Raw genomic sequence first — 25543 nt, 5'->3', positions numbered from 1 at the left:
AGGACTGATCATTATATCCAAACAAACAGTCTTCACTGTTTCCCCTCCTGCTTATTCTTCTGTAACTCACTGCTATATAAACCTCTCCACTCCCCTCAACCTCCCAGTAACAGCGACCAGTCAGACCATCTCTACACAGCAGCTGCCTGCAGTCAAACATCTCTGGATTATAAAGATATGGCTGCTTCTCCTCCATATGTGTCCCCTTCCTGTTGTTTTCAGACAGTTTAAGGTTTCTGGTCACTGTGTTTGTGTCCACTGTGAGTTCACAAGGATCTGATGGACAGAAAAAGACAGCAGCAGTTTATCATCAGACACATCTGAAGGCTTTATTTTTTGTGTGTGTTCTCATGTGAATTACTACAAAGTTTAAAAGCCTGAGAGTACACCCACTGTGTAGTTAAGAAAACTTGCCTTTTCATAATCTTTAATTTACAGAAAATATGACTGTTATACTATTCTAAAAACGTTTTAGAAATCCATAAACTTGTTTTGTCTTATTTTAACATTAAGGTTTTAATAATATAATATATGAAATAATATATAATATTAACATTTGTAAATATAAGAAGTCAACAGATCCAAGATATGCATCTACATTTACTCTAGAATGGTAGAAATAGGTTTTGTTACAATGGATTTATATTCATTAGCTTCTAACCATCAAATAAGATCAGAAATGTGCAAATAGGCCTTATGGTTGATTTATTTTAGGGGAATGTCCTTAGGGATAGGGCTTGGGGGCAGGGTTTTATGATGACACATGTCAGTGATATTTTCTTGAATAAAAAGCTTTGTATTAAAAGAGAAAGTGACTGTATGCTGTTTTGATTCATCAAAATGAATCCAAACTTACACTTCAACATAACAGAAGATATCTTAACCCCTGCTCCAATATATGTTCGAACCTAGAGGAAGAAACAGTAAGAATGATCCAACATGAGACTTAACTGCTGTTCAACATGAAGCATAGTTCCTCAGAAACATATTTTAGCCTTAAAATGGGAGAGTTTGCTCTGTCTGGTCAGCTGATGGGTGGTGCTTAGTTTTGGCTTGACTTTAACACCTTAATACTTGTCCATACCTGAGAGTTTCTAGTCTCCAGAGTGGATTCTCCACTGCAGCAGACAGAAGCTTCACTGCTGAGTCTCCTACATAATTGAGGCTCAGGTCCAGCTCTCTCAGATGGGAGGGGTTGGAGTTCAGAGCTGAAGCCAGATAAGTACAGCCTTCCTCTGTGATCTCACAGCCTACCAAACTGGAATTAGGAAAACATTGTAAACTCAGTTTTTTTTTATAAAAATCATGTCATCGGGACAATCCCACAGATGTTGACCATCTTTACTAACATGAACCTATAACAGAATGAGCAGGATTTAAAAAAAAACAACTGTTTAAGGCGAGACACGGCAGGCAAAAACATCGTTTTTTTTTCACTGGTCAATTTTGAGATTTTGGGCTATTTGTCTTCAATAACATGTCTTCTTTCAGACTGGTGGTGAAAAAAAGTGAAAGATACACATTTAGGTCTTTATTTTACTGCACTTTGTCTGTTTGTGTCAGTAGATTTCTCCTAAATTCAACAAAAGTTGGCGTTCTAAATCATCCCGCTGCTCCGTGATCGCTGTCTGCACGCTTTCATCACATATACCGTTGGAAAGCTCTCTCTCTCTCCTCTACAATGCTGTCAGATCCAAATATGGTCATTTCCTTTTCATCAGCAACCAATCGTGAAAGTAAAAGGGGGGATTTAACTCTAAATGCGCAATCGCATTGGCTGATGCCAATTTCTGACAACGTGATTCGCTTAGAATGGTCACGTGACGCGCCCTGACATTTCCGCGATAGTTCAGAATGTCAAAAGAAGTGCGTCGAAAACGGTCCAAAATCATCTCAGAGAAGATGGAAACAGTTGTTATTAGTAACAAGACACAGGGGATTACACACTAAGACAGCAGATGATGAAATACCTTCACATAGTAAGTTGATGTGTCAACTATCGTTCAGAAAACAGGAGTTTTCAGACAGCGGAGGTAATCAGACTGACACTCTCTCTCTCTCTCTCTCTCTCTCTCTCTCTTCTCCAAGCAGTTTACAGAAATTCACAGCCTACATGTCATATATTAAATATGTAGGTGTCACATATATACTATTCTACTATAATTACTATAAAATACTAAACAAATCTGTAATTTTGGGATCCTAAAGTGGTTGTGAGTCCCTCAGGCTTTGGCAGACAGATCCATATTTAGCTGTCAGTAGAGCTGTCCCCTCTCCTAGGAGAACTACCATCTTCTTTTCTGGTGTTAACTTTTTTGGGCTATTTTTCCAAGGTGTAAATCTCTTAGTGAAGATACTTTTTCCCAGAGGAGGAGGAAGTGCATCTCTGTCTGACCCAGTTGGTGGTCACTGAGCCTGTCTCTCTCTCTCACCTGTCTGTCTGACCCAGTTGGTGGTCACTGAGCCTGTATTTAGTCAGGAACCATCTCTTCTTCGTATCTCTGACAATGTGAAGATACACTTTCAAATAACAATTTGGTCTACTTTGATTGCTTTCTCCAATGTTCTAAATATTGGTCTTTTGAATGATCACCATAAGAAGCTCATCCCTGTGTATCACCGGATGTCCAGTGACAGTGCAGCATGGAGGCACTCAGAATGCCAACGCATGCCTCAACTTGGTCATATGGGCCCAGTGTCCAAAAACTGTCTTTGTGGGGAAAAGCAAAGGTTGAGGCTGCAGCCAGTATGGCTATTTCTATATTCAATGAGGGTGCCTCTGCCATGCTGGCTGTGATGGAGAAATTGTGTCTTCAGAGCACAGACTGTCAATGCAATGAAGGATGACAACATGGTTAGGATCTCAAAAGCCAATAGTGTCCATTCCACCAGTTCAAAGTGGAGCCTTAAAAGTTTAAGCACAGCCAAAAAAGTGAGAAGACACTAGCAGGAGATGGAGGAGGGCCCTACATATGGTACTGGCATGGATATGTAGACTGTAAACTAACTCGGGGGAACTAGGCTGTGTAATGGTTGTGTTCTGTCAGTTCGAAGTTTGTGATGTAATGGTCTTCAGTTGAAGGCCATGTTGATGTGTGGTTTTGGATGTTATGATCAGTGATGGATGAAGCAATAATGAGTTTTGGATGTTAAACAGTGTGATACATGGATCTTACTTGGACCTAATACATATTTTGTCTGTAATTCATGGCTTTCAATAGAAATTAGTTGAAGTTTGCCATAGAAATCTTTAAAGGCCATTTTCTCAAAATGAGACTCGGCGTGAAGATTTTCCACTTCTGTAGCACCTACATACACCAAACTTTGCAGTCGTATTCCTAACTATATTGTGAAGGTTTGACCAGAGGGATTTGTTGATGTGTCATTCTTGGCCTGATTTATGTGAAATTTTATGCCTAAAAATAGGGCAGAAATCAATTTTTTAAGGCTGGGTACTGGGTAACAAAAGGAGATATTCATAACCCCCTCTGGTTAAGTCTTTTGATTAAATATATCAACAAAATGCAAAAATGATTTCAAACCTTGTTTTTTTCAATGGTCAGATTCGTCACGTCAAAATATATGCAAATTAGCGCATATTTAATTAGATATAGCCTGATTAGCATATTTAAACATATAATTACAGAAAACTTCTCATACATTTATTTCTCCTATTCATGTGAGTAATCAACTGGTAAAGTTTCATGGTGATATCTGTAAGTTAAAAATGTTACCCTATTCACCTGTAGTGTCTCACCTTAACAATCAGCTTAATAATGACCTGAGAATTTTCAGTGTACATTGTGGACTCTGAAGGCCAGCAGAAAGCAGCTTTACTCCTGAATCCTTTAGTTATGCAATCTTTTTACTTTCTCTGCCTAATGAGTAGCTTCTTTGTGTTTGTCTAAGAATTTTTGTGTATATCAGTCTGCCTTAAAGGGTAATTTCAGGATTTTTCAACCTGGACCCCATTTGTGTTTTTGTGCACACGTAAGTGACTGATTGTAACAACAATCATGTAAATTGGTCCAGTATTAAATGAGAACGCTGTAAGCAACAGCCGCGACCTGAACTGCAATGTAATTCTACAGGGTGTAAAGGGTATTTTACGATGCTAAAGTTACTTTTTATTTAGATGGACTCTGTTGGGTTTATCGAACGCAATGTCGGCAATTTTTTAATGTTAAAAAAGGATCGTAATCTTTATCAAAAAGGTATATCTCTGTAGGGGTCTTTTCCATAATGTTGTCAGACACTTAGAATAATAATCTGATCCCTTCAGTGGCAAAACAAGCACTTTTGTGGACGTACATTGAAGGTGCACAACTGCCCAATAACTTAAATTGTAGCTTGTTTCGCTGACTGCTGACTGCAGTGATCTTGCTTAAAAGTGGACCAATGTCAAAGTTTGTTATTCCCATCAGTCACTTAGACACAAAAACATTGGAAAATCCAGGTTGAAAAACACCAAAAGTTACCCTTAATCAGAGATGAAAATATTATAAACCACCGTTCTTAAAAGTTAATTTGATTTTATACAAAAGTCTGATGAATTTAATAGATTTTTCATTTTCAATTTTATGAAACTACCAAACCACTGTAACACTTTACAATCATGTTAATACTGACCTGAGAGTTTCTAGTGTACATTGTGGACTCTGAAGTCCAGCAGAAAGCAGCTTCACTCCTGAATCCTTCAGGTTGTTGTAACTGAGGTCCAGCTCTCTCAGACTAGATGACTCAGAACTGAGAACTGAAGACAGAGCTTCACAGCTTCTCTCTGAGAGCTTACATTCACTCAGCCTGTAAATAAATATACACAATTAACAAAATTTTCTTAATGTTAAATGTGTCTGAGAGCCAGGGTTTTAGTTATGCGATCTTTTTATTTTCTCTGCCTAATGAATAGAATCAGAATCAGAAAAGGTTTTGCCAAGTACGTTTTTTACGCATACAAGGAATTTGTCTTGGTGTTGTTGGTGCATGTCACACATTCTCTAAGTATGAAAAGGATCAGAAGAATATAAACAAGATAAGTATAAATATAGAGTGAAAGCTGTAAGCAGTGTTGAATGGGCCCTCGCCCCTCACAGCACGTCGATTTACTTCAAATGTTGCCCATGGCCTCAGCGGAGCATGGGGAACAGCTTAGCCGAGTTTCTTCTGATTCAGAATAACTGTTGCAACTCTTCCTGTTTGACTGCCACCTTCACGAAGTTGCTCCTTTATAACTTGGACATTTTTTAACTATCAAAATTCTTTTGATAACTTTTTGTCATGAGGGTTGACCGAGGAGCATGCATTGCTCTTTGGCTAATCAATTTGGTAACAATGTGCAGTGGACGGCACACTTTGTCGCGGTGTCGAGAGTCAAGTGTGCATTCATAACTTTTCATTCTCCCTTCATCCACATCGGTGATACTGTCCCCAAATCTTTTTTTCATAACTCGCCAAGAGTCCAAGGAAATTGAATATCCAAGCCATGTTATCCTAAACTAGTTGTTTGCCTCACAATCTTGAAGTTTCTGACCGAATTACAATGGAAAACGGTAAACAGTATTTCATTTCCGGACATTTTAACACGTCTCACTGCTTACGCGAGACTTCTAACGCTCAATGTGGGTGTCAATGCTTTTCTCTGAAGTCTTACGAATCAAACTACCTTTTCAGCCAATAAGGAGATGATTCAAACGACACCATGGACTACAGTGAAATGCTCCTCCTGTGAGTTGTATCTCTGTCTTTCACCATAAACAAGGACTGTTAAACGTGCAGTATACTACCCACACCTGAGGTGGCGCGCGCCAATGTGACGTCAAAATGACGTCAATCTCGCTGGCGCACCAGGATTTATAGCGACCAGAGGTCGCGCACCACTTTATGTTTTTCACCGGCACATGAAAAAGCGGAAACAGGAAGCCTGAACGAGCTCGAAGACAACATGAAGACAACATGATACCAGGACTCTCAGAGTGACAAAAGACATACCTGCCAGACGTGCTGACATGTACGGTAAGCGTATTGTCACTTCCGGTGTTCCAAACGCTAGTTTGCTGCTCCAGCAAAAACTTACTCATCTCTGCTTTATTGTTTAAATTAGCAGCTATTTGCCTGGATTGCATTTGAATTACAATTGTTCTACTCAAGCACTTATACTTCGCTTCCCTTACAGCGACTACCTCGCTGATCTTACAGTTGTTAAAACGCTGTTAGCTACTTTAGCTTAGCCATTAGCAATGGCTAATTCCTCTCCCTCTCCAGCTCTCTCTTGCTCTGTGTGTCAAATGTTTAGCTACTCCTCTGCCTCCTTCAGTGATAACGATACATGTAATAAATGTAGTATATTTGCTGCTCTGGAGGCAAGGCTTAGTGAGTTTGAGGCACGGCTACGCATCATGGAATCAGAATCATATGCTTCCGTAGCTAGCCAGCGCCACGTAGCTGAAGCGGGCCAACATACTGTAGCTTCTGTAGCTTCTCCTAGCTGTCCCCCTGAGCAGCGAGTGGGTGACTGTCCGAGGGAAGCGTAGCGTTAGATCTAAACCAAGGAGTGCACATAATGACCATCGCTCTAAACCGGGGCATCTTCGCCTCTCTAACAGTTTCTCCCTACTCAGTGATACACCCGCTGAGAAGCCAATTCTTTATGACGAAGGAAAGGCTTGATCCGACCAAGTAGGTCATTGAATCAAATCGAAGCATTGATGGCAATGCTGCTGCCAGTTCTGCCATTGTTTACCTTTTTCTTCTTCTTCTAGTCCGTAGAAATAGCAAAGTCGGTAGCCTTTCCTCATTAGCGCCACCTCTGTACAGGAGAAGACTGCAACTAGTGTCGTAGCCAACACACGCCAGTATAAACAGTGAAGGTGCTCTCATGACATCACATTTAGGCGCGCCAGCTCGGCTACGGCGACTGAAAAAAGGCCCTTAGAATGCATTGCACACCCTCAACTATTTATATATATAACTTATTTCTATATATTTATGTAAATAGTTATTTCAAGTTTGTGTGTGATTGATGTTTGTGTATTTGAGAAGTTTTGTATTTTGCACTTTTTTGCCTTTTTGCTTTGTACTTTCCAAATGGACCTAAGAAAAACACACAGACATAGCTATAGAAACAAATTCATATAAAATCAATTTTTGAGTGTTTTAGCTCCAAATCATTTCCATATTAAGTTGAGACATATGGCTCTGGTCTTGTGTTGTCTGTATCTCACCTAGATGTGTTTACAGCAGAGCAATTTAGTCAGTTTACAGATGTATGACTTGGACAGAAAAAAACACTAGCCTCTGTAACTCTGTGTCAGTAAGGCCTAGAATCACCCTGACACTTGTAAAACCTGAGAGTGTTACCTTTCAAATGATATCAAGCACACCCCAGAGTGTCAAAGTATTTGGAAGTTGTACCACTTTTAATTTGGGTATGCTGTTTAGACCAAAAGTTGGTTATTAAAGGGGACGGGGCTTAAGCATATGGGGTGGGGCAAAACACCAATTAAAAAGGAACTCTTTGCTGAGTTCAATGATACCTCTCACAAGAGTCTACGTTAAATGGTTCACAAGTAATGGAAGTGGGCGTGATGTGTGTACATGGGCGTGGCTAGAGTATAGGGGGCGACTCAAATTAATTAATTAATTAAATTGTAGCTTGTTTTTCTGACAGCTGAATGCAGTGATCTTGCTTAATACTGGACCATTGTCAAAGATTGTTGTTCCCATCAGTCACTTAGACACAAAAACATTAGAAAATAGAGTCCAGTATGATAAACACCCTAAGTTACCCTTTAACAGAGATGAAAATATTAGAAACCACTGGTCTTAAAATGTAATCTGATTTTAAACAAATGTCTGATAAATTTAAGAGATTTTTCATTTTCAATTTCGTGAAACTACAAAACCACTATAACACTTTATAATCATCTTAATACTGACCTGTGGGTTTCCAATTTACAGTGTGGACTCTGAAGTCCAGCAGAAAGCAGCTTCACTCCTGAATCCTGCAGGTTGTTGTAACTCAGGTCCAGCTCTCTCAGACTAGAGGACCCAGAGCTGAGAACTGAGGTCAGAGCTTCACAGCTTCTCTCTGACAGCTTACACTTTTCCAGCCTGTAAATAAATGTACACAATTAACAACATTGGTCAGTTAAATGTGCCTGAGAGCCAGTTTTTTAATAATGCAATCTTTTAATTTTCTCTGCCTAATGAATAGCTTATTTGTGTTTGTCTAAGAATTTTTGTGTTGATCAGTCTGCCTTAAAGGGTAATTTCAGGGGTTTTGTACCTGGAGTCCATTTGTGTTTTTGTGTGTAAGTGACTGATTGGAACAACAATTTTGGAAATTGGTCCACTATTAAATGAGAATGTTTGTGTGAGTGTAATCCTACAAGGGAAATGTGCATCGTCAATTTTGTCCATTAAAAGTTCTGTTGTTTCTGCTGACAGACTCAGATTATTATTTTAAGTGTCTGGCAAAATTGTGAAAAGTATCCCCACAGAGAAAGGCCTTTTTAAAACCTCTTTAAGACCTTTTTGTTTAAACAGAAACCGCTCTGCTCTGTCTCCGCTAGCACTAAACCCACCAGACTCCATTTAAAAAAACAGTACTTTTAGCGTGTATAGAGCCTACGTATTTTCACATTAAATCAGTAAAAACAGTAAATAACTAAACAAAGTTTTCATTTCAACCAAAACGATAGTTGCGATTGTTGGAAACGTAGAAAGACAAACCAATACGGCTTAGCGGAGCACTGGGATCAGCTGTGCAAAGTTTCCTCTGATTCAGAATAACTGTTGCCAAGAATCGCAACTCTTCCTGTTTGACTGCCACCTTCACGAAGTTGCTCCTTTAGAACTTGGACATTTTTTAACTAGCTCAGCTATGGCAACTGAAAAAAGGCCCTTAGAGTGCATAGCACACCCTCAACTATTTATATATATATAACTTATTTCTATATATTTATGTAAATAGTTATTTCAAGTTTTTGTGTGATTGATGTGTGTGTTTGTGTATTTGAGAAGTTTTGTATTTTGCACTTTTTTGCCTTTTTGCTTTGCACTTTCCAAAAGGACCTAAGAAAAATGCACAGACATACCTGTAGAAAAGAATTCACATAAAAAAAAACAATTTTCAAGTCTTTTGGCTTCAAATCCTTTCCGTAATAAGTTGAGACATATGGCTCTGGTCTTGTGTTGTCTGTATCTCACCTAGATGTGTTTACAGAAAAAAAAAAAACACTCCATTCTAGCCTCTGTAACTCTGTGTCAGTAAGGCCTAGAATCACCCTGACATAGGGCTGCACGATTATGGCCAAAATGATAATCACGATTATTTTGATCAATATTGAGATCACGATTAATTATCACGATTATTTGTTGATTTTAGCCAAAACAAATTTTATTGTCACATAATTATATAATTATAACTGCTTTTACATCCATATTGTGCTACATTCCTACTAACACATCCATATTGTGCTACATTCCTCCTTTATTGAAGGAAACTGTGAAGGAGTATGCCATTTCAGCTGTTGTGCGACCGCTTTCCACACATGCATGTTTGCCGTGAAAGATACAGGCAACGCAATTTTCTGTTCACGTTAACGGCGCATGTGGTGCCTGGTATCTACCAGACGAAATAGCTACGCGGATTTCTGTGGCTCATTACACTGCCACTTACATGTCTGCGTTGCGCTCTGATGCTCCGAAACCCACGTTAGAGGCAACATAAACATCGCTGAATGGCACGCTAGTAAACACTAATAACACGTTACACTGCAGGTAACGTTAGCCTACCGTTAGCCACAGTAGCTGACTGCTAAACAGTGTAGTGTGTCTGTATTTCACTGTAGGATTCCAACAGCGGGACATCCAACAGTCTGATGCTAAAGCTATGAGCTAAAAGACACACACTAGCACTGGTCACTGCTGTTGTCTGAAAAACAACACAAACGGGACAAAACGTTGCGTTTACTGGTAAACTGGTAAACATTGTGACCGGCTTATGATGACCGACTGCTACCTGTTGTGGAATTTTCCTCACGTTACTCTGTCCTCTGTGACTGTCTACATCTAGAAACTAAGCTGCGCGGTGCAGGCAGGGAACAGCTCTGATTGGCTCATGGAGACATGTGATCAGACAGTGGTTTATGGAGCGCTAGATTGGCTTTGCAAAAACTGTTCTATGAAGGGAATGACGCATTTAAAATATCGCTCGATCACGCAAATTTGATCGTGGCAAGCCAAAATCGTGATCGTGATTAAAATTCGATTAATTGTGCAGCCCTACCCTGACACTTGTAAAACCTGAGAGTGTTACCTTTCCAATGATTTCAAGCACACCCCAGAGTGTCAACATATATGGGAGCTGTACCACTTTTACTTTGGGTATGCTGTTTAGACCAAAAATTTGTTATTAAATGGGGCAGGGCTTAAGCATATGGCAGGCCAGGCGGCGAGGCAACAACACAGGCAGCACCAGCTGCTGAACTCCGACACACAGGACAAAATTTGCAATTAGCCATCCATTTTCGTAAAGCGGCCCATATTTGAGCTTTATATAGTTGATTTCTCGCATAAAAAAGTTTCAGAAGTGAATTTTGTAATGGAATAGCAGAGATCTGCACAACCTAGATTGAGAAGACTACCTGATCTCAGGTCAGTTGTGTAGCCTATGTAAATGTTGGGGCGTGACCGTTCTCTTAATACATCCGTGGGCGTGACAAAGGTACAGGTCTTGAGATGCTTACGTAAGCTTCCAGCTTTGTTGAGATTCGCCTGTTTTCAGCGGAAGTTTCAAAATATAAGATTTTCATAGTAAAGGGGTGTCAATGGGATCTTGAGCTTCTATGTATGTCCTATTTACCCACCGAACTGTCATTATTCAACTATGACAGGGTAAAATTGGTTTTGCATTCTATCACCCCTTTAAATGGTTCACAAGTTATGGAAGTGGGCGTGGTCTGTGTACATGGGCATGGCTAGAGTAAAGGGGGCGACTCAATATCGCATGTAGACCACACATTCTAAGTTTCATGTACATCGGAATAACGTTTGCCAAGATACAACCGTTCCTGTTTCGACAGCCACCTACAGGAAAAAGAAGCACTTTTGTGGACATAAATCGAAGGTGCACAACTGCCCAATAAATTAAATTGTAGCTTGTTTTACTGACAGCCAACTGCAGCTATCTTGCTTAATACTGGAACAATGGCAAAGATTGTTGTTCCCATCAGTCACTTACACACAAAAACATTGGAAAAGAGTCCAGTTTGAAAAACACCCAAAGTTACCCTTTAACAGAGATGAAAATATTAGAAACCACTGGTCTTAAAAGTTAATCTGTTTTTAAAAAAAAGTCTGATAAATTTAAGAGATTTTTCATTTTCAATTTCGTGAAAATACAAAACCACTGTAACACTTTACAATCATCTTAATACTGACCTGAGGGTTTCCATTTTACAGTGTGGACTCTGAAGTCCAGCAGAGAGCTTCTTCACTCCTGAATCCTTCAGGCTGTTGTAACTCAGGTCCAGCTCTCTCAGACTAGAGGACTCAGAGCTGAGAACTGAAGACAGAGCTTCACAGCTTTTCTCTGACAGCCTACACTTTCTTAGCCTGTAAATAAATGTGCACAATTAACAACATTGTTCTTAATGTTAAATGTGTCTGAGAGCCAGGTTTTTAGTTGTGCAATTTTTTAAATGTTCTCTGCCTAATGAATAGCTAATTTGTGTTTGTCTAAGAATATTTGTGTTGATCAGTCTGCTTTAAAAGGTAATTTCAGGGTTTTTCAACCTGGACCCCAATTGTGTTTTTGTGTGTAAATGACTGATTGGAACAACAATCTTGGAAATTGGAACAGTATTAAATGAGAATGCTGAAACCAGCAGCCGTGAGCTGAGCTGCAATGGAATCCTACCGGGGAAATGTGCATAGTCAATTTTGTCCACTAAAGGTTCTGTTTATGCCGCTGACAGGCTCAGATTATTTTTGTAAGTGTCTGACAACATTGTGAGAAGTGTCCCTACAGAGAAAGGCCTTTTTAAAATCTCTTAAAGACCTTTTTGTTTAACCAGAAACAGCTCAGCTCTGTCTCCGCTAGCACTAAACCCACCAGACTCCATTTAAAAAAAACAATACTTTTAGTAAATCGATTAGCTAAGTTTTTATTTTCACAAAAACTATAGCTGTGATTGTTGGAAAAATAGAAAGACGAACCTATATGACTTTTCATAGCTTATTTTTTTTTCTGTCAACTTAAAAATAAAGGTGAATTTTACGATGCTAAATTACTTTTTATTTATATGGACTCTGGGGGTTTAGCGAACGCAATTTTGCCGATGTTTTAATGCTAAAAAAAGGATTTTAATCTTTAACAAAAAGGTCTATCTCTGTATGGATCCCTTCCATAATGTTGTCAGACACTTATAATAATAATCTGACCTGTCAGTGGCAAAACAAGCACTTTTGTTGACATAAATTGAAGGTGCACAACAGCCCAATGATTTAAATTGTAGTTTGTTTTGCTGACTGCCAACTGCAGCGATCTTGCTTAATACTGGACCAATATCTAAGATTGTTGTTCCCATCAGTCACTTAGACACGAAACCATTGGAAAATAGAGTCTAGGTTAAAAAACACCCAAAGTTATCCTTCAACAGAGATGAAAATATTAGAAACCACTGGTGTTAAAATTTAATCGGATTTTAAACAAAAGTCTGATAAATTTAAAAGATTTTTCATTTTCAAATTCATGACACTACCAACCCACTGTAATACTTTATAATAATCTTAATACTGACCTGAGGGTTCTCAGTGTACAGTGTGGACTCTGAAGTCCAGCAGAGAGCATATTCACCCCTGAGTCCTGCAGGTTGTTGTAAGTCAGGTCCAGCTCTCTCAGACTAGAGGACTGGGAACTGAGAAATGAAGACAGAGCTTCACAGCTTCTCACTGAGAGCATACAGCCAATCAGTCTAGGGAAGGATTAGTGAACAAAAACAAAATTTTGTTATGTATAACATTTAGCATTTTGAAAGTGTTCATGTATCCACTTACAGAGCTTTGTTGGAGGCTTTGACCACTGGCAGCAGCCTGAGAAGAGCCTCTTCTGAAGCGCCGTATTTCTTCAGGTCAAACACATCCAGATCTTTTTCTGATGACAGTAAGATGAAGACCAGAGCTGACCACTGAGCAGGAGACAGTTTATATCTGGAGAGACTTCCTGAGCTCAGGTACTGTTGGATCTCCTCTACTAGAGAACAATCACTCAGTTCATTCAGACAGTGGAACAGATTGATGTTTCTCTTTGCAGAGGAGCTCTTCCTGATCTTCTTCTTGATGTACTCAACTGTTTCTTGATTGGTCTCTGAGCTACTTTCTGTCTGTGTCAACAGTCCTCGTAGGTGAGTCTGATTGGTCTGCAGTGAAAGACCCAGGAGGAAGCAGAGAAACAAGTCCAGGTGTCCATTTGAACTCCTCAAGGCCTTGTCCACAGCACTCTGGTAGAGATATGTCAGTGTAGATCTTTTTTTAAGTTGTTTCATCCACGGGTTTTGCTTTTGACAGCAGATTGACTCCAGAGTTGGTGAAGGTCAAATGGACATGAAGAGCAGCCAGAAACTCCTGAACACTACGATGGACAAAGCTGAACCCCTTGTCCTGGTACAGCCCACTTTCCTCTTTAAAGATCTGTGTGAGCACTGAGGCTACTGTGATATCAATGCCACACTCTCTCAGTTCTGATTCATAGAAGATCAGGTTGCCTTTCTGCAGCTGCTCAAAAGCCAGTTTCCCCAAAGACTTGATCATTGTACCGCTCTCTGGACTCCAGAGTGAATCTGTCTCAGCTCCTCCATCAGACTTGACGTTCTTCTGTTTGGTCTGAACCACCAAGAAGAGAATGTACATCTCAGTCAGGGTCTTGGGCAGCTCTCCTCCCTCTCTGGTCTTCAACACGTCTTCCAGAACTGTAGCAGTGACCCAGCAGAAGACTGGGATGTGACACATGACGTGGAGGCTTCTCGATATCTTAATGTGGGAGATGATTTTGCTGGCCTGCTCCTCATCTGTGAATCTCTTCCTGAAGTACTCCTCCTTCTGTGGATCGGTGAACCCTCTGACCTCTGTCACCATGTCAACACACTCAGGAGGGATCTGATTGGCTGCTGCAGGTCGTGTAGTTATCCAGAGGCGAGCAGAGAGAAGCAGATTCCCCCTGATAAGGTTAGTCAGGAGCACACCCACTGAGGTGGACTCTGTAACATCAGTCAAGATTTTAGTGTTAAGGAAGTCCAGAGGAAGTCGACACTGATCCAGACCGTCAAAGATGAAGACAACCGGGAACTCTTCAAACCTGTAGATTCCTGCTTCTTTGGTTTCACTAAAGAAGTGATGAACAAGTTCCACCAAGCTGTATTTTTCCTCTTTCAGCACATTCAGCTCTCTGAAAGTGAATGGAAATGTGAACTGGATGTCCTGGTTGGCTTTGCCTTCAGCCCAGTCCAGAGTGAACTTCTGTGTTAAGACTGTTTTCCCGATGCCAGCCACTCCCATTGTCAGCACTGTTCTGATTGGTTCATCTCTTCCAGGTGGGGTTTTAAAGATGTCTTCATGTCTGATTGTTGTTTCTGTTCTGTCTGGTTTCCAGGATGCTATTTCAATCTGTCTGACCTCATGTTCATCATGGACCTCTGCAGTCCATCCCTTTGTGAAGTAGATCTCTGTGTACATCTGATTCAGAAGGGTTTTGTTTTCTGCTTTGGCAATCTCCTCAAATGCCCAACGGAACTTTGTTTGTGAGTTGGATTTTACTTTTTGCTGGCATGCAGCAATAATCTCTGAATGAATAAAACAATGAAATCAATAAGGGGTTGTTCCAGTGAATGTGAGTATTCATGAAATCTATTCAGCCCATTAGACACTAGGTCCTGAATAGGTTAACTGTAAAATTATGTTTGTTTGGTGGCTTGTTCTATAAGCCACAGTGCAACACACATATGTCTATCATTAAGAGGGACATATTAGCTACACAACTGTTTGTTGAAATCTTCATGATATGCAAGTATGATCTTTGTTAGATAATTGTTTTAATCCATAATGATTATGGTTTACCTGCAGGTTCTGTGGTGGTCTTTGATAACTTCTCCAGATCTAGAACTAGATTTTTCTGATTCATCTCAACTAAAACTATCCTGGTCACTTTAAAAGTGTTTATACTGTAGGTCTGGAACATCTGAGTCACTGTGTCCATCCGGTCTGCATTCTCCAGTCGACTCTTTGGGATTGCTGGGAAGTCTTCTAGGACCCCCTTCTGCTGCAGGAGCCACTTGAAGCGTTTAAAGTCTTTGGCTCCCAAATTGTCTAAAGTTCTAAAGAGGTCCGATTTCGCCATCTTTTGTTGCTGCAAACATTCAAAAGAAAATCATCACCGTATAGCATTTATTTGGGTTATAAAATACTCAGATTATCAAAACAGGCCAGTTTTGTAGATTGAGTAATTATGATTTTTTTATTAGTTTAAAGTTAAGGCAGAAAAATGTTGATGTGGAAATCTATGCACAGACAAATATTAGAGCATAGAGAAATAAACCAAGAGTTAAGATTAATAAACTCTGCATTGGTTTAATATGAAAACGTATTTGGATGAGTGGAGGAATTCTAAATAATGATAGCACTGTCAGTGCATCCACATGACGCAAGCCTTTGGTAATTGCTATTTTTGTATCTGCAGTCTCAATGATTTTACCATTATAAACAGGCTCCCGCTCCCTTTCACTTCCTCTGCCTTTAAACTTTTACATGGTGCTAAAGTGTTTACTAAGTTGGACTAAAGGAATGCTTATCACCTAGTCAGAACAATGGAGGGGGACAAATGTACACCCAATACGAGTATCTGGATATGCCTTTTAGCCTCAACAATGCCTCAGCAGTCTTTCAGGTTCTTGTAAATTATGTACTTCGTGATATGCTTATATTAATACGTTTGTTTTTGACTACTTGGAGTCAAAAAGGATATCCTTTTCTGTCCCTCAGACCTCTAGACCCACATCCAGCAGTCCGCCGGGTCTTACAACGCCTGCTCAACCATCAGTTTTTTGTGAAGGCCGAAAATTGTTAATTCCATGTTCCCAAGGTGTTTCTCCTGTATCATGTGACTGAGGGGGGAGGTCACCATGGGCCCAGAGAAGGTGAGAGCACTGAGTAAACAATTTTGTTTTGGGGGGGGGTTGTTAACTTTTTTGGATCTGGAAAAGGCGTATGACCGGGTCCCCCGGGAGATACTGTGGGGGGTGCTGCGGGAGTATGGGGTGAGGGGGTCTCTTCTCAGGGCCATCCAATCTCTGTACGACCAAAGTGAGAGCTGTGTCCGGGTTCTCGGCAGTAAGTCAGACTCGTTTCAGGTGAGGGTTGGCCTCCGCCAGGGCTGCGCTTTGTCACCAATCCTGTTTGTAATATTTATGGACAGGATATCAAGGCGTAGTCGGGGTGGGGAGGGGTTTCAGTTCGGTGGGTTGGGGATCTCATCGCTGCTCTTTGCAGATGATGTGGTCCTGATGGCATCATCGGCATGTGACCTTCAGCACTCACTGGATCGGTTCGCAGCCAAGTATGAAGCAGTTGGGATGAGGATCAGCACCTCTAAATCTGAGGCCATGGTTCTCAGCAGGAAACCGTTGGAGTGCCTACTCCAGGTAGGGAATGAGTCCTTACCCCAAGTGAAGGAGTTTAAGTACCTTGGGGTTTTGTTCGCGAGTGAGGGGACAATGGAGCGGGAGATTGGTCGGAGAATCGGCGCAGCGGGTGCGGTATTACATTCAATTTATCGACCGTTGTGACGAAAGGAGAGCTGAGCCAGAAGGCAAAGCTCTCGATCTACCGGTCAGTTTTCGTTCCTACCCTCACCTATGGTCATGAAGGTTGGGTCATGACCGAAAGAACGAGATCCAGGGTACAAGCGGCCGAAATGGGTTTCCTCAGGAGGGTGGCTAGCGTCTCCCTTAGAGATAGGGTGAGAAGCTCAGTCATCCGTGAGGAGCTCGGAGTAGAGCCGCTGCTCCTTCGCGTCGAAAGGAGCCAGTTGAGGTGGTTCGGGCATCTGGTAAGGATGCCCCCTGGGCGCCTCCCTAGGGAGGTGTTCCAGGCACATCCAGCTGGGAGGAGGCCTCGGGGAAGACCCAGGACTAGGTGGAGGGATTATATCTCCAACCTGGCCTGGGAACGCCTTGGGATCCCCCAGTCGGAGCTGGTTAATGTGGCTCGGGAAAGGGAAGTTTGGGGTCCCCTTCTGGAGCTGCTCCCCCCGTGACCCAACACCGGATAAGCGGATTAAGATGGATGGGTTGTTAACTTTAACCGGAAGTTTAGGAACTTCAGGTTTTCAGACTGTCTTGCCAATCTAAACAAGATTCATCCAGTTTGGTGGAATGCCATTTACTTTCAAGTTTTCGCGAGATTTGTTTTAATTTGCGAGTTTGGGAGTTATACCAACATGCTAGTTTCCTTTTCATCATCATTCATTTGAGGGTAGCAACAGAGTCTAAAGTCGTCCGTAGGCTGGCCGTAGCACCGTCCGACATTGTCTTTTCATATGCACTAAGTGACTTAACAATTTTAGTGATCTCTGATTTGTGTAATCGGGTATCATTACCACCTACGTGAAGTATGATGTTACTGTATATACGGTTATCTTTAGCCAGCAGCTTTAGATAGGATTCCACATTGCCCATTCTGGCCCCAGGGACACACAAGACTTCAGATGCTGGAGCCACCAACCTCACGTTTCGCAGTATAGAGCTCCCAATAACCACAGTTGGCATCTCAGCGAGTGTGTCACTGAGTGGGGAGAAACTGTTGAGGAACTGAAAGGCGAAGATGTTGGTGGTTAGCAATTGGCTCCAGTTTGTTTGACAGCCGCCATATATGCTGCCCGGTTTAGAGCTAGCGCTACGCTTCTTTCGGACAGTCACCCACTCGCCTGGCTGCTCGGGGTCTGCCGGGGGACTGCTAACAGAAGCTACAGTATATTGACCTGCACCAGCTATGGAGCGCTGGCTAGCTACGGAAGCATACGATTTTCATTCCATGGTGCGGAGCCGTGCCTCAAAATCACTAAGCCTAGCCTCCAGAGCAGCACATAAACTATATTTATTACATGTATCATTATCACTAAAGGAGGCAGAAGAATAGCTAAACATTTGACACACCGAGCAAGAGAGAGCAGGAGAGGGAGAGGAATTAGCCATTGCTAATGGCTAAGCTAAAGTAGCTAACAACGTTTTAGCAATTGTGAGATCAGCTAGGCAGTTGCTGTGAGAGAAGAGAACTATAAGTGCTTGAGTATAACTAGTGTAGTTTAAATGCAATCCAGGCAAATAGCCACTAAATTAAACAATAAAGCAGAGTTGAGTAAGTTTTTGCTGGAGCAGCAAACTAGCGTCCGTAACACTGGAACAACGGAAGTGAGACAATATGCTTACCGTAAACGTCAGCATTTGTGTTTGATAGCTAGCTACAAAACAAAACAGATCGGTTGCACAGCCTAGGAGGAGTTCAAAAAAGTTGGTTTTGCACATTCCGCGATTTTGTGAAAAAACTTCTAAGTGGAAATGGGCATGGCCTATATGATCACATTCAACTCGATTGAAGGAACACAGGGATGTAAGGGTTTCTAATGTGTGATGTGCAATGTGGGAGTTATAGGCAAAAACATGTTTGATGTTATTATAGCGCCACCTAGTGATCAATATGTGTAATTTTTGGTAGGTGAGGTCAATGACCCCATTGTACATCTACACTGTAAATTTGAAGTTGCTCACAGTAGTGTAAGTGGTGAATCCAAACCTAGGTCATATAGGCCACGCCTACTTTTTACCAATCAGTACCCCAATGTAAGCGTGGCCTCAGGAGTGGCCCTAGATGGTACGCTCAAACTTTCGTAAAAATCGGATGAGCCGTTCATGAGATATGAACTTTTTGTACTTGTAGCGCCCCTTAGTGGCCAATTTTCATTAAATTTTTTGGGGAGCTCCAGACAGTCATGGCAAACAATAATCTAAAGTTTCGCCTTGATAACATTTATTTTGAGATATGGCAAAGTTTGTGTTTTTGTACACAAATTTATTTGTTGATAATTTGCAGTCGCACGGTCTAGGAGGAGTTCGAAAAAGTAGGTTTACAATAAATTGCGTGCATAAAAGTTTAGGCTGAAATGGGAGGAGCCTATATCAGGAGATTCAGCTAAATTCAGGGAACGCAAGGAAATATGTATTTTTAATGTACGATGTACAGTTTGGGTAGCCTGACAAGCCAGACCCACATCAACATGTTGGGTCTGGGAACTCACCATTGACAGGGCTCAATCCAAGGTGGCGGGATAAACGATTATCTTTCAAATTCCCTCTGCACGCAATAGGATAGCACTACAACCAGGCAGAGCAACGAAGAAGGTAGCGAAGCTAGTTGATAGATTAAACTTTTGCAGTATCTGGTCGTCAAAACTCCGAACACATCTTCCTTTTTTAAGAATGACTTCAGTGCCGTTCTTTGTAGGGCTTTGACTCCGAACTTCGTTATTCGAATATAATTTGAATATTAAAAAAAATAATGATATTCGAACGAATATTAGCCAGCCCTTAATATTGGAACCTGTTATGGGCATTATTTTTTGTAAATGCGTTTGCTTGTAAACATTGTTTTCAGTTCAGATTTCGAGGCTTTTTCACACATTTCAAAATGTAACTACACGTCGCGGCGACGCACGTCTCTCGGCCGTGGCTCGGTAGTGGTGCGTTCCCCCCTAATTCTCAAAGAAGGCTGGCTGGCCCAGGGCCAGACCAGACCAGGCCAGACCAGGGCCAGGCCAGGTCAGAGGCGTCTTTGTCCCGTCGCGTTCCGCTGTCTCTCCTACCTACACCGGCGCCGCACCCTGTCCCTTCTCCCCTTTCTACCTGCCTTCTCAGTGCTGCTGCACATGAGGAGAGAGCACAGAGGGGAGGGCGGGGCTGCTCCTCACTCACACAACAGAAGAGAGAGGGGACTGTTTCGGCGGCTACAGGAGAGAAATACATGGCGTGCTCGCTGGACAATACTGGCGACTCTCTTTTATTTTACAGAAAGTCGCCAGATTGGTCGCTAGTCGCTTTTGTGAAAAAAAGTCGCTAAGTTGGCAACACCGCCCACACACACTGGCTCGACGCACACACCAGCACACGAGTATAAACATCAGACCGCTTACGTAGGCTACGGTGAAAGCTCCGAACTTCCTGTCGAAAGCACACTGTTTGTGTTTAATCCAGGGTCTGACTTAATTTTTTTTTTTAGACTGAAGGCATTTAATGGTCAAAATATTATTAATAAATATTCGAATATATTCGAATATTAATATTAATATAAAAACGAACTTCGAATATGATTTTTGGGCAAAAGTCAAAGCCCTAGTTCTTTGTTCTTTTCTCAAAGAAAAGCTGAACTCCCTTCCAGAAGACTGCTCTTCCCAGCTTCAGAAGCCATAAGCCCCGCCCACCGACTCTATACACAATGTGATTGGCCTGACTAGAGTTTGGTTTTTCCAGCTCGCAAGCCAACAGTGAGTTGCTAGACAACCCTGGCTGCAAATTACATTTGCTGCCGCTAGAGTGATTTCTAGGCTACAGTTTGGGAGTTATAGGGCCAAACACGTTTTTGTTTGTGGTATAGTGCCACCTAGTGATGGAAGTGGGTGGATTTTTTGTCTGAGTTACGTGTCACAGTCTGTGCCAGCCCTGAAAGTTTCACTTGCGTAACTTCTACGGTGTAGGCTGCAGTATGACTTTTATTGAATGAAGAATAATAAAAATCTTAAACAATAGGGTTCCACAGCTCCGCTGTATCACAGCCCCATCGGGCACGCACACATTAGTTGCAGCTCTTTGAGCAACAGCTCTAAATAAACCAGACTCCTAACAGAAAACAGCACATTTAGTGGTATAATATGGGTGGAACAGTACACAGAAGTCATGGTTCGGTTCATACCTCGGTTCAGACATCACGGTTCGGTACGAGTTCAGAAGGCAATTTTACACACACACACACGGAGATACACACACACACACACACACTGACACACACACACACGGAGATACACAAACCACACACACACACACACACACACACACACACAGACACACACACACACACACACACACACACACACACACACAGACACACACACACACCCATAGAGAGAGACACACACACACACACACATAGAGACACACGCTAACACACACACACACACAAACACACTCACACACACAAACACACACAGACACACACACACAAAGACACACACACACACTAAAACTTTGCGTCATCGCACCGCACAACTTCCTGTTTCAGCAGGAACTCTTTATATGGAAGAAAGTTCTCTGAGGTACTTTGTTTTTGGTTTTTTTACAACCACAAAATTATAACTGAGACTAAAAACGTGACTAGTCACACATCACATCACCACCGGACCGAAATGTCAGACACCCTAACACACACAGTAGTGGAGGTAGAAGTCAGTGTTTTCTCACGGTTAGAGGAAGACTTTAGGTATGTCTATGTGTTTGTGTCTCTCTCTGTGTGTGTTTTTCTATTAAAACATGTTTTAGAAGGAGCACAAAAATACAGTCGGCGACATTAAAGAACGGCTTGTTTATCGTTAAGGCCATACTGTCAAAATGAAATGATTTATTAACAATGTAATAACAATAAATGAAAACATCAAACTTACTTCACTGCAGCCTCTCTGCCCTGAATATGAACTTCTGCCATCAGGGAGAAGAGTCTGTGTGCCGAGATTTAAAACAAACAGACTACAGTTATAGTTAAGCTTCTCAACACTAACATGTAGGCTGGCTTGGTTGTGTCCTTTGTCGTCGCGCGATAAGTAGTGTACTGCGTGTGGAAATGTGTCATTTGTGCAATATGTAGGCTATTTGGGTGGTGCATTTTGTCATTTGTGCAATACATAGGCTATTGGGGTTGTGTAATATGTTAGTTGTGCAATATGTAGGCTATTTGGGGTTGTGCATTATGTCATTTGTGCAATACATAGGCAATTGGGGTTGTGCAATATGTTAATTTTGCAATACGTAGGCTATTGGGGTTGTGCATTGTCAGTACATTGTGTAATTAGTGCGATTACGTACGCTATTGGGGTGGTGCAATATGTTAATTTTGCAATACGTAGGCTATTGGGGTTGTGCATTGTCAGTACATTGTGTAATTAGTGCGATTACGTACGCTATTGGGATTGTGCAATATGTTAGTTGTGCAATACGTAGGCTATTTGGGGTGTGCATTATGTCAGTACATTGTGTAATTTGAGCAATATGTAGGCTATTGGGGTTGGGCAAAATGTTAGATGTGCCATATCATATTGTGCAAGGGCTGTGCTACACTTATTGGGGGAATGCAGCCAACAGGGTTGTTCAATTAGAAGCGCCAATGAAAGGAGTAGTTAATGTGCTTACTATAGTATATGGAAGCATGTCTGTGTTGCATGAGAGTATGTGTTGAGAGATACTTTTTTTCTGTATTTTGTGTTGTCTTTGTAAAGCTGCAGAACAGACAGAGTACAAAACAAATTTCCCTTTGGGAACAATAAAGTATATCTTATATCTTATCTTATCCTTTATCCCAACGTTCATCAAGCTGCTCAACTCAAACAGGAATTCTTAGCCCAGCAGAGCAGGGTGGCAATAAATACACCTGCACATATATATATATATATGTAATGTAATTCTGAACCAATATCGGTATTGATACCTGAAATTGTGTTCCAGTACCCAACGGTACTTTTTTCGGTACTTTCCCTCAGTAATTACAAAACAATTATTTCAGTTGTAAAATTAATTCCAAACCTATTTATCCTATGGACTTATAACATTATGTTATTTTATTAGAATATGTTACACTCTAAAGAAATTAAACAAAAATAAAAATCCTACAACCTATTGAATTGAATAATTATTCATTTCTTACTCATTGCAACTTTTATTCTTGTATTTGTATATTATTATTTTTTAGCCTGTTTTATTTTCATCATGACCGTTTTGAATTGCTCTTTAATGTTTCATGTAAAGCACTTTGAGTTGCCTTGTTGCTGAAAGCTGCTGTAGAAATCAAGCTGCCTTGCCTTACAGCCTCAGCCTGTCAGTCAGACCCCAGGGCACCGAAACCACTGTGCCTGCTGCTCGTCTCAGAGGAATTGTAACGTCAACAGCACCAGTGTGTGTTTGTGTCAGAGCTCTGCTCTCTGTCAATTTTCAGAGAGGACAGATATGAAGATATCTGTCAGATATGACACAAATGAAATTTCAGTCCTCTCGGACCCCCGGTGCAAACGCAATAAAAATAAATAAGTTTCTATAAATAGAAAAGACATAGAATAAACAATCAACAATTTAACAGGACATACAAATAAACAATCAACAATCAGACTCACAATCAAGGCACTAGTTTAATTTATGTAATCTTGTGTTGTTCATGCTATACAATGATTAATTGATTGTCCTTGTTGAATAATACAGAAGACAAAGAGCTTTTAAAAAATAATCACATATTAAATCACAATATTGGTGAAAAAATTCCCAATTAGATTATTTTCCAAAATCTTTCAGCTCTATGAACAGCAGCTCTAAATAGACCAGACTCCTAGCAGAAAACAGCCCATTTAAGCAGCACAGCGGCGTCTGCTTCAGGGTTAAATAAAGTGATGGTTGTGTAGGAGAGCCTACCTTTTGTCGCTTTTCTTCAACGTTTTTGTAGATTTAAAAAATGTTTTTAATGCTTTTATGATTTACTCCAAACTATTACTTCGAAATAATCAAAATGACTCCAGGATGAAAATAATCAACACATTCTCACACCCATCTTGTAAAAATACGGACGCTTGCAGGTGCCTTTGTCGTTATTGACGCCAAAAGTCTCCTTTAGTGCTTTCAGTAAACGTGCTTGGTCGGGACTATTGCTGTCCCTTTAGCGCATTAAGTAAACGCGCTTGGTCGGGACTATTGCCGTCCCCTTTTGACGCAGTTATGTCGCCCTTACATACTACTCACTAAACCCTATCTAACTGCTGCTCTCCCCGGTGCGAAAGACGCCTTTTTTGTCGCATCAGACAAGTTCGGAACAGCGCTATAAGAAACACAACGGCTCTAAATACAGTGGTGCTCATAAGTTTTCACACCCTATACCTAGAGACTGGCATGGGGTACTTTCCATAAGATCATCTCTCAATGCAAATCAAACCAGCTATTAGGCTAACTGAAATAAAACCATGCCGATCTATGGGTATGGTGAAGGGTATGTGATTATGTGATGATGTGGGGGGCTATTTTAATTCCAAAGGCCAAAGGGAACTTTATCAGGATGCATAGTATCCTGGATCCATGATAACTACGCCTTTATAATAACCATCTGCCTGCCTCTATGGGAATTTAACATAGGGGTGGACTGACTTATGCACCCTGTATTTTAAGGAAGAACATTTATTTATTTACGATACATTATTCATAAAAAAAAAAAACTGGTGTCCTTAAAGGTTGGATTTTTCCCTAATTATTTTAATTAAGGCATTAAGATCAATTTCCATAAGATAATTTTTTGTATTGCACCTTTTTAGTCAACTTTAGCATGGGATCATAAACTTATGAGCAGCGCACTGTAAACCAGACTCCTAACAGAAAACAGCAAATTAAAGCAACGACTGTGTGTGTGTTTAAGCCTACCTTAATGGAGCGTCTGCAGAGACACAGAGTCCTCCCGTCTGTCTCCCATACTCTGCCTGCAGCTCTGGGGGGCTTACCGCTCTGCCCGGTGGGGGCGGGGCTTACCGCTCTGACCGGAGGGGGCGGGGCTTATAGCTCTGACCAGAGTTGGACTGATTTGAGAGAAAAAGAATATTTTTTTGGGAAAAAATCGTTATATTTTGGAAAAAAGTGGTTAAACTATGCTACACACACACACACACACACACACACACACACACACACACACAGACACACACACAACACACACACACACAGACACACACACAGACACACACACACAAAATTTTTTGTGTCATTGCACCGCACAACTTCCTGTTTCAACTCTTTAGATGGAAGAAAGTTCTCTGAGGTACTTTGTTTTAGTTTTTTTACGACCACAAAATTGTAACTGAGACTAAAAACGTGACTAGTCACACATCACATCACCACCGGACCCAAATGTCAGACACCCTAACACACACAGTAGTGGAGGTAGAAGTCAGTGTTTTCTCACGGTTAGTACAAGACTTTAGGTGTGTCTGTGTGTGTGTGTGTGTGTGTGTGTGTGTGTGTGTGTGTGTGTGTGTGTGTGTGTGTGTTTGTGTTGTGTGTGTGTGTGTTTGTGTATGTGTTTGTGTGGGTGTGTGTGTCTATGTGTGTGTCTATGTGTGTGTCTGTGTGTGTGTGTGTGTGTGTGTGTGTGTATGTGTGTGTGTCTGTGTGTGTGTGTGTGTGTCTGTGTGTGTGTCTGTGTCTGTGTGTGT

The 25543-nt window shown here is 41.2% G+C and overlaps 1 protein-coding gene across 1 annotated transcript; it reads right to left on the bottom strand.

The window, feature by feature from the left end:
* On the bottom strand, positions 1-24793 carry LOC120546641 (NACHT, LRR and PYD domains-containing protein 12-like). Its single transcript, XM_039781738.1, is given in 12 exon segments — positions 1-276; positions 857-908; positions 1085-1258; positions 4630-4803; positions 7936-8109; positions 11443-11616; positions 12804-12977; positions 13060-13536; positions 13538-14840; positions 15115-15403; positions 21758-21811; positions 24759-24793. Coding segments are annotated over 9 exon segments (2979 nt in total). The 5' UTR covers positions 15395-15403; positions 21758-21811; positions 24759-24793; the 3' UTR covers positions 1-276; positions 857-859.
* Positions 24794-25543: the final 750 nt, after the last annotated feature.

The sequence above is a fragment of the Perca fluviatilis genome, chromosome 18 (assembly GCF_010015445.1).
Source record: "Perca fluviatilis chromosome 18, GENO_Pfluv_1.0, whole genome shotgun sequence".
NCBI lineage: Eukaryota > Metazoa > Chordata > Actinopteri > Perciformes > Percidae > Perca > Perca fluviatilis.
This window is presented reverse-complemented; position numbering and strand designations above follow the sequence as displayed.